The 8,643-nt window shown below is 43.8% G+C and overlaps 1 gene segment (V, D, J or C); it reads right to left on the bottom strand.

The window, feature by feature from the left end:
* Window positions 1-687: 687 nt before the first annotated feature.
* On the bottom strand, window positions 688-7,572 carry LOC101575055 (the record flags this gene model as incomplete). The annotated part of the segment is given in 3 exon segments: window positions 688-971; window positions 7,054-7,347; window positions 7,503-7,572. Coding segments are annotated over 3 exon segments (627 nt in total), but the record flags the coding sequence as incomplete, so codon positions are not given.
* Window positions 7,573-8,643: the final 1,071 nt, after the last annotated feature.

The raw sequence follows: 8,643 nt of genomic DNA, 5'->3' as shown, positions 1-8,643 counted from the left end.
CAACATTGCCAGCCTATGATTTTTAATTACCATATAACACCTGTCAGTTACGAAAAGAAACAGGGAACAAGTACACTGTGCTGGGTCACAAACTCCATGGGACATTCCCGTAAAAGAAAATGAACGCTGCAGATCAGCTGAGGATCAAGTTTCACGGGCAAAACTGTTTCAGTATCTGTATTTGTCTGTTTTCTTCTTTATGCCATATTCCTAGAAACACAGACCATTTACGAAGTATTTGACAAATAATTGCACAATTACGCACTGACTGTGCATCTCTCCTTCCATACATCGCTGTGTGTTATTTCCGCGTAAAGCTTCTCCCAGGCCTCTTGCACATGCGCGCCTCAGTGGTCTGAAAATAACTTTGAACCTCATTCAAGCCTTGATCTCATCACTTGTGAGACTGATTACAAGAAAGAAAATAAACAGCTCACAGTTCAGCGAGGCAGGCAGCCCAGCTGCAGTCTCCACATTCTGGGAAGCTGAGGCAGAAGCATCAGGAGTGGAGGCCAGCAGGGAGCACGCAAGACCCTTTTTCAAACAAGCATAAAAAAAATTTCTGCTTTTGAGCTAACTGTATCCACTATCAGACTAGAACGCTGCTCCACCTCTGAGCCTGCTGTCACCTTCCAGGTGCAGATTTGGGTCCGGGCGGCAGCTGCCTGGGGAGCACGGTGCGCCTACCACACAGATGTAGGAGGCAGAGTAGCTCAGCTGGGCGGCCGTGATGCGCAGGGCGCTGTGCCTGGCAGCTGCATCCAGGGTCACCGTGTACCTGCCCTCCGATCTCTCGCTCTTGGTGGAAGCGATGATTATCACGGGCACAGGGCTTCTCCCCGGGTCCTGTCTGTACCACCTCACGTTGTTGTGGGGGTTCACGGTGTAAGCGCAGTGAAGACTGCAGTTCTCTCCCCGAAGTACAGTCCGAGATCGAGGACTCTGCTCCACTGCAGGCTCGCTGGTCACATCTATTCAGAGAGCAGCAGGAAGGAGGATCAGTCGTCTCGCCTTAATGCTTTCTAGTCTCTGTCCTTCCTGCGCAGGAATCCCCGCTGAGCCCAAACTTTGCCCCGCTGTCTTCCCCATACAATATGCTCTGGCCAGGTCCTGTGACAATCTCCCCTCACTGCACGTGTCAGAGCTGAAAATCCTCACAATTTACACCAAATATAAAGCCACAAAACCACCAGGGAGATCCACAGACGCTCCTAAATTCTTACTCTGCAGAGGTGTGCACCCCAGCACTGACGTGTCGATTCCAAACCTTCTCTTCCCTGTAACGTCAGGGAAAGACCCTCAGGGCTGTGCTGAGCCAGTCAGAGATCAGACTCAGCGACACAGATGGTACCCACTTTTTTGGACGAGGCCGCTGCGTGTGCTGCCACCTTAGGGCCAGCGCTCTGGGTGCTCAGATCCTCTGAGTAAGTTCCTTGCTAGGCTTCCTTCTCACTGTGTGCAAAGGGATGTAGAACATAGCTGCTACCTGTATAGGGAAACACAATAGACTTCTAATTAAGGTGTATATTTGAAAATATCAGTTGATTTCTAGCCTTACATGGCACGAATGGGGCATTTAAATTTTAGCTTTCTCATCTGATAATGGATATGGTAGGTGCAAAGCTAATAACTTATTTGCTTTCTTGTTTGAGAAAGGGTCTTGCTATGCCCTATACTGATCTCAACTCCTAATCCTTTTGCCTCAGCTTCCCAGATTGTTGACACTTCATAGGGACCAGCATGGACTTCACCTAAAAAATTTGCTGTTTTAGGATAGGCATTTTTCTCAGTTCTACACTCTATTTGTAGGGACTTTCTGGTGTCTCAGTGGTCCATGTGAGAAAACAGCAGGGGATTTAAAAATAAAGACAAGAGACAGTAGCTGAGGTCAGGCAGAGATCTGTTTGCTTGACTGGCAAACGACTCCAAAAACAACAATAGGGGTGTTTGTCTATACTTTTGCAAAGTTAGTATCAGGAAACACAAGATTGCCTAGGGACTGATGACTATATTTGCCAGGCAGAATGTTTATTGTATGAACAATCTGGGAAGCTTTAGCAGAAATACCAGGAGTGGAAGTCAGTATGGAAAATAGCAAGACCCTTTCTCAAGCAAACAAACAAAATTTGGCTAAATTGAGTAAGTAAGCCTGAGAGAGCTCGGCTGCCTTGGCCCTGTGGTCCTGTCCCGCCCTCACACCTGTGACCAAGTTCCAGCTTCAGTGGCTCCCAACATCTATTATGTCTTCAGTTTGCAGAAAGTGACCCACTCAGAAATAGATATGCAATAAACCTTAATGAATGAATGAGAATTTTTGTTCTTGTAGGGAGAGGAGTATTTTTTCCTTAATTAATCAAACAATAGTTTTAGAGGCCTACTGCTACTCAAGCATTGATATGTGCCGAGGGTCAGCAAAGTCTTGGATCTCATAAAAATTTATTTACTGAGAGGAACAGGAATATCTGGGTTCAGATGCTGGCAAGTTCTCAAAGTTGAATCTTGTGAAAGTGTTCACCTCATCCTTAGTTTCTCCATGAAATAGAACTCCAATGCAAAGACAATCAAATGGGGACTTACTATATATTTGCAATTGAATGAAAAGAAACATTGAAAATAAAAAACAAACAAAGATATTCTAGTCAAAAATCAAAGGAAGGGCTGGCCAAATAGCTCAGTGGATTAAAGCACCTGCTGAAGCAGAAGCAGTGGCCATGGTTCCATTCAGGCATGCCATACCAGCCCTGACTCACCTTTGTCCCTGGGGCTTGCTGAGAGGCCACTGAGACTGGGCATGGTGGCATATGCCTTTAATCCCAGCTCTTTGTGATGCTGACCACAGGCAGATCGCTACAAGTCCAGTCTACATAGTGAGGCCCTGTAGACCCTGTAGACCCTTACTAAAATACAAAAAAAAAAAATCAAAAGAAGGTTTGTATATTATCTTTATGTAAGACAAACTAGGCTTTGAGACAGAGTTAGTGGAGGTAGGGGGATGTGATGATTGCCTGTCTCTCTCCTTGGCTAAGGAGAAGTGAGCAGCCAGATGCCCATTCTAACACCTGCTAGATATCGTTGCAATGACAGTTTAGAGGAAATTAATACTTAAATCAGTAGGTTCTGAATAAAACATGTTTTTCTCCAAAGAAAGTTGTTGGTAGTATCCAAACAGTTGAAGCATTCAAGAAAAAAATATGGAGCTCCCCCAGTGGGGAAGAAATTCTATCTATAAAAGGCCTTCATGATTGAGCAAAGAATGAAGTTTTCCATATCTGCAGTTTGCCAATTCCCATAATCCTAATTCCATAAAACAAATTTTAGATAAAGAAGATTACTAGATCCAGGCAGTCATATTTGTACAAATACATGTATGCAAGTATTATAATCTTAATTTGTATATGCTTAGATAGTATATTTACACTTTTCTATACTTTTGCCAGTATTTGTTGTATTTCACAATAAAATCATTGGAAACTGTCTATGAATGTTGATACTGTAGCTCACTGATTTTTTTTTTGTGTGTGTATGTGTGTGTGTGTGTGTGTGTGTGGTACTGGGGGTTGAACTCAGGACTTTGCACTTGCCAGGCAGGCACGTAGGCCTCTGAGCTATCTCCCCAGCCCTCTGTAGCTCACTGAAATGGACAATGTCTCAGTGATGCCTCCACAGTTTGAATAATGTGTCCTCGAAAGCTCGTGTGTGGGAAGCGTAACCTCCAGGACAGCAGTGCTAGAAGGTGGAGTCATCTCTAAGGATGTCTCACTTCAGGAGAATGCTGCCCCCTGGGAGTAGATTATTGTCAGGGAAGTGCAAAGTTCTGAAGATCCAAGAGGGCAGCCAGAAGAAAACCTAAATGTGCCTGCACGTGGTAGTGAGTTACTAATAAGACACCAGGGCCACACCCACGGAAGAAGTCACTGATTTCCTCCATATTAAAAATTTCTGCTCTATGAAAGATAATTGATTTTTTGTGCTATCATTTTATTTTATTTTTTGATGGAACCAGGGATTGAACTGAGACCCTTTCGCTTGCCACGGAAGTGCTTATTCCACTGCGCCATCTCACCGGCCCCTGTGCTATCATTTTAGATGTCAGTTTAAGGTGTGGTGAGCTCAAAAAAGAGTCTAGATAGTATGGGTATGTGGCAAATCAATCTCTGCTTTAAATATTAGAAATTCTAAGCTACTATACCAATATGATTCATAATAGCCCTTCTTTTATTTGGAATAACAGTAAGTATGAATATGTGAAAAATTTAATGGGAAATGTATGCACATGAATAAATATGTAGGAATAAATTGACAGAAATTCAGTTGATAAAGGTAAGAATATGTCAAAATATAATTAAAGAAAATTCAACCTTTCATGAATTGAGAAAAATAACACTTTACTGAATAAAAGATAGCCAGCTATAAGCACCTGCCTGGCAAGTGCAAAGTCCCAAGTTCCATCATTCCCAGTATAAAAAAAAGTAAGTCGATATTTTATATATTACTGCATTCATTGTATGTAATTTCACCATTCTGGTTTTCAGGCATTTTAAAGGATTTTTTTCATTGTTTCACATGTTTAAGGCATAGTGAATACATGGAAAATGGAGCAGACTTTTTAAAGTTTATGTTGGAAAATAAAAGTGTGTGTAAGAATTATGAAAAATTCTTGAAGAAGAGAAGTGATTTACTCTACCAAATAATAAAATGACCATTCTGAGACTGGCATAAAGGGAAAAACATAGATGAATGGGTCTACATAAAGTATGTGTAAACATATTTCAGTGGAAGGGTGAATCTGACATATTAAAGATTCAGTCCTGCTGTTCTCTCCTGGGAAATCCTCTCCCAGCACCTCTAAGGGCTGCTGTCATTGATCACCTCAGGACGAGAAGGGCAAGATGCCCACAAACCACAGGATGGGAACCAGGCTCCTCCTTGCTGGAGGTATCTGGAGTGTGGAAGGCGCTCTGGCACAGAGCTCACCACAGAGTGGGGGCCTGTGGAGAGTGGATCCGAGTCACTCATGACAGAACTAAATCAAAGCCATGTATTAAATATTACACATAATGATGAGTTTTTCAGGGCTGGCTTGATAGCTCAGCAGATTAAAGGGTCTGCTTAGGCAGACACAGGGTCCTGGGGTTTCGATCCCCGGCCTGCTGTGCTGTCTCCTCCCCCAGAGTGCTGTGAGCTGGCAAATGAGACTGGGTGTTGCGCATGCCTGTAATCTCTGCATGTGGGAGGCTGAAAAACAGGAAGAATCCATCACTATGAGTCTGATCTGGGTAGTGAGACCCTGTACTAAATATATTAAAAATATAATAACAATTTTAAAAAATAAAACAAAAATAATTATAAGTTTTTCTTAAAAACCAGGAAACTTATAGAAATGATAAGGTCTGCATTGTTTAAATATTGCTTGCAACAATTGATTATGAAGCTTTTCACTGTGGTTTACTGTCAACATTGCCCAGCTGCAGTCTCCCAAAGGAAGTGTACAGTGAATTTTTTTAAAAGTTTCATCAGGATTTTATTGGTTTGTTTGTTTGTTTGCTTGCTTATTTATTTATTTTTGTGGCCAGTCAGCTCACCCTAGGGCCGGTGCTGGCACAGCATGTTGTGCCTGGGATCAAACCGGTGTCCCTACACCTGAGCTATCTCGCTGGCCCCGGTGAATGGTTTACATAAAGAGCAACAGATGTATGGTTTGGGGCTCCAAGAAGTCAAAACTTCCTAGGAACAAAAGTAAGGCCTTCAGGATAGCCTGTGTTTATTTGGCTTTCAGACAAAGGGAGGCGACAGTGCAGCAGCGTGGGACTCGAGCAGGAGCTCCAGAAGTTAGTTCTAAGAGTTCTAGCAAGAAATTTTGCCAGTTAAGAGAACTGCTTGATCTCTAAGGTTGGCAGCTTCATTGCCCTCGAGTAAGGTGGGCCAGCAGCCCATGGCCTCAGCTGTCATCCGACTTCAGAGCAAGGTTTCCCAACAGAACCAGGGGTCCCTTCATGTTCAGCAATTGAACCCTAATCTCAAATCTCCAACAGAGATTTGCACACAAAGAGCCGAATGGATCAATGGAAACAGTAAAATAGGCAGCAATACTTATGACTGGAAAGGTGGAATTTATTAAAAATGATGATCACTGTAGGAGAACATGGGCCTTACCTCCATGTGCAGAAAAGCTCTGCATCTCTTTGGGGGAGCCGACCACATGCCTTCGTCAGAGCCACGAGTCGTGGGTCACTGTGGGATGCAGCTGATGAAGACTGAGTAATCTTCACTCTGGGTGAGCTCCTCCTTTTCAAGGTTGCTCGGAAATGAAGGAGCTCAGAGCTTAAGCTTGTCACCAAGCAGGTGCCTTTAGAAAGTAGCCGTGATTATGGGTCATTCATAGCAAGCAAAGCTCAATCCAAATAATCTACTCAATAGGGTAAAAGCACTATGATGTTTTAAAACAGAAATGTGGGGGCGAGGGGTTTAAGACCTCCCTTATTTTAAAAAGTCTCTAACATTAATATTCAATAAAAACTTATTGGGTGAATTGACCAAAAAAAGCCAATAATTCATACAGACTTCTACTGGTCCGTCAGTCATTTGCTTCTAAGATTCTTCAGCTAGTTTTTGTTTCCAGATGGATCTCATGGCCAAAGGGCCATCCTTTCCTGTGCCTATTCTTGCTTTGAAATGTGCCATCAAAATTCTGCCTCTAGGGCCAGGGAGATAGCTCAGTGGAATAAGAGCTTGCCTCACAAGCACAAGGTCCTAAGTTCCATTCCAGACACCATCAAAAAATTTAAAAAAAAAATTCTGCCTCTAACTTCCAGCGACAGCTCCCTAGATGTGCAGGTCTGCAGTTACTGTTTACTCTAGACATAGATGGGGCCTGGGGGACAGGCTCGCTCGGTGAGTGTCTCCCTCTACCTCCACACTGCTGCCGCCTCAGTCCTGCCATTTCTTGGGGGAGGCTGTGACTTTCTGCCTTGGTCCCTACTGCAGGTGGCTGCCTCAGGCAGAACTTGGGTTTTTGTTCTCCTTCCTCCAACAACCCTTTCACTGTGTCCTCACTCAGCGTACAGAAATACACCGCTGAGTCCTCCAGCTGTGAAGCTGAGATGACAAGGTGGATGGATTTGCTTGCTTTCTGGAAATTCACCGAGTAACGCCCTTCTGTTGCATTCTGTTGGTCATAAGAGGTTTGGCGAATGAGGAAGACCATCTCCCCACTGCAGGGCTGCTTGTACCAGAAGAGAGTGTAACTTGGTTCACTGGTATCATAGGTGCAGGACAGGGTCACAGCCTCCATCTCCTGCACTGACACTGGTGGCGGGGCTTGAGTTACCTTCTGCGCAATACTGGATCCTGAAGGAAAAGAGAAGGAGCGAGTTTAGTGACATGCAGAGGGGGCAACCTTACATTTGCACACCACCATCATTTTTACTGCATTTGCTGTGGGACACTTCTGTACCCCCACCCTCAAGTCACAGAGGAGGCCCAGTCCCACTGGAACTTCGTACCCAGCCATGTGGAAGCCAAGACGAACTTGAGCAACCCAGAGAGAGCCATGTTTGCACTTATCAGCTGGAAGGAAATATGTCTTTCCTCTTCAAATTCAGTGCTCTGCACTGTGATGTAAGCCTAGTGGCAGTGGGGGAGGAGAGAATTGCTGAGTTCTGCAGCAGTTGCTCAAAAACAGGAAACAGAAGTGGGCCTGGGTCACGTCACCCTGCTCTGAATCCTGGCTCACAGCTTCACCCAACCTCAACTTCTTCTAAACCAACCAATTCTAATATGCTATCACTAACATAGTATCTATTCGATCTAAAGCTATATATGAGTGTATTAAAAGGAAATTCATTGCAGCAACTCCTGCACTCGGCCACTGCATGTGTGATGGGCTGAGGTTGGCGCTTACTAAAAGGCACAGTGCGCAGTGGATTATGGAGCCAGTGCTAGGGGTAATGCCCATGTATCCTCATGGGTACATATGGCATTTAGTGTAAAGTAGAAATTGCCATATCAGTAGAAAGCAAAGTTGTATGCACTAATCATTGCAGCTCTGTAGAGTTAGCTGTGGGCATGAAAACATTCATCACCCAAATCCTCACCTCCGAATCCAGCTGCACCCATAAGATAAAGCATGAGTGGAAGTTTTCATTGTTCTTCCCAAGTAGGATAGATCTTAGCAATCTCTAGCCTGCAGAGTTACTTCTATTGTCAGGATGTCTCTTTTTTTCTAATTTAACAAAGTGTTTTCTCCTTTAACTATTATAGTAGCTTCTCCTGTTTTCTACCCAGGCAGTAATGATACCCATTCAGGATTTGCTAAAATGAGCCCTCCCTGGAGTCTGCACCAGTTGGCATGTGCTGCCACCTTGTGGTCACCTCCCTGAGTACTGAAATCTGATTAAAAGCTCGTCTTGGGTCCCAAGGTCTCACACACCTATAGTTCTCTGTGCAGCTCCTTCATGGAAGATTAGATGCACACTCAGTATGAAGAGATCAGGGATAATGTTCATGCACACTACAGAGTCCTTATTAATAAACTAGAGGGAGGTAAATGCTTTTCATACAGCAACAGGCTGAGTTTAAAATCAAGGAAACTTCCAGGTTCTTTCTCATAAAAACAAAAACAAAACAATTTTTTTTTTCCAGAAA

The sequence above is a fragment of the Octodon degus genome, unplaced genomic scaffold (assembly GCF_000260255.1).
Source record: "Octodon degus isolate 3935 unplaced genomic scaffold, OctDeg1.0 scaffold00960, whole genome shotgun sequence".
Lineage (NCBI taxonomy): Eukaryota > Metazoa > Chordata > Mammalia > Rodentia > Octodontidae > Octodon > Octodon degus.
Note: the sequence above shows the minus strand (reverse complement) of the source record. Positions and strands in the feature narration are given on the sequence as shown.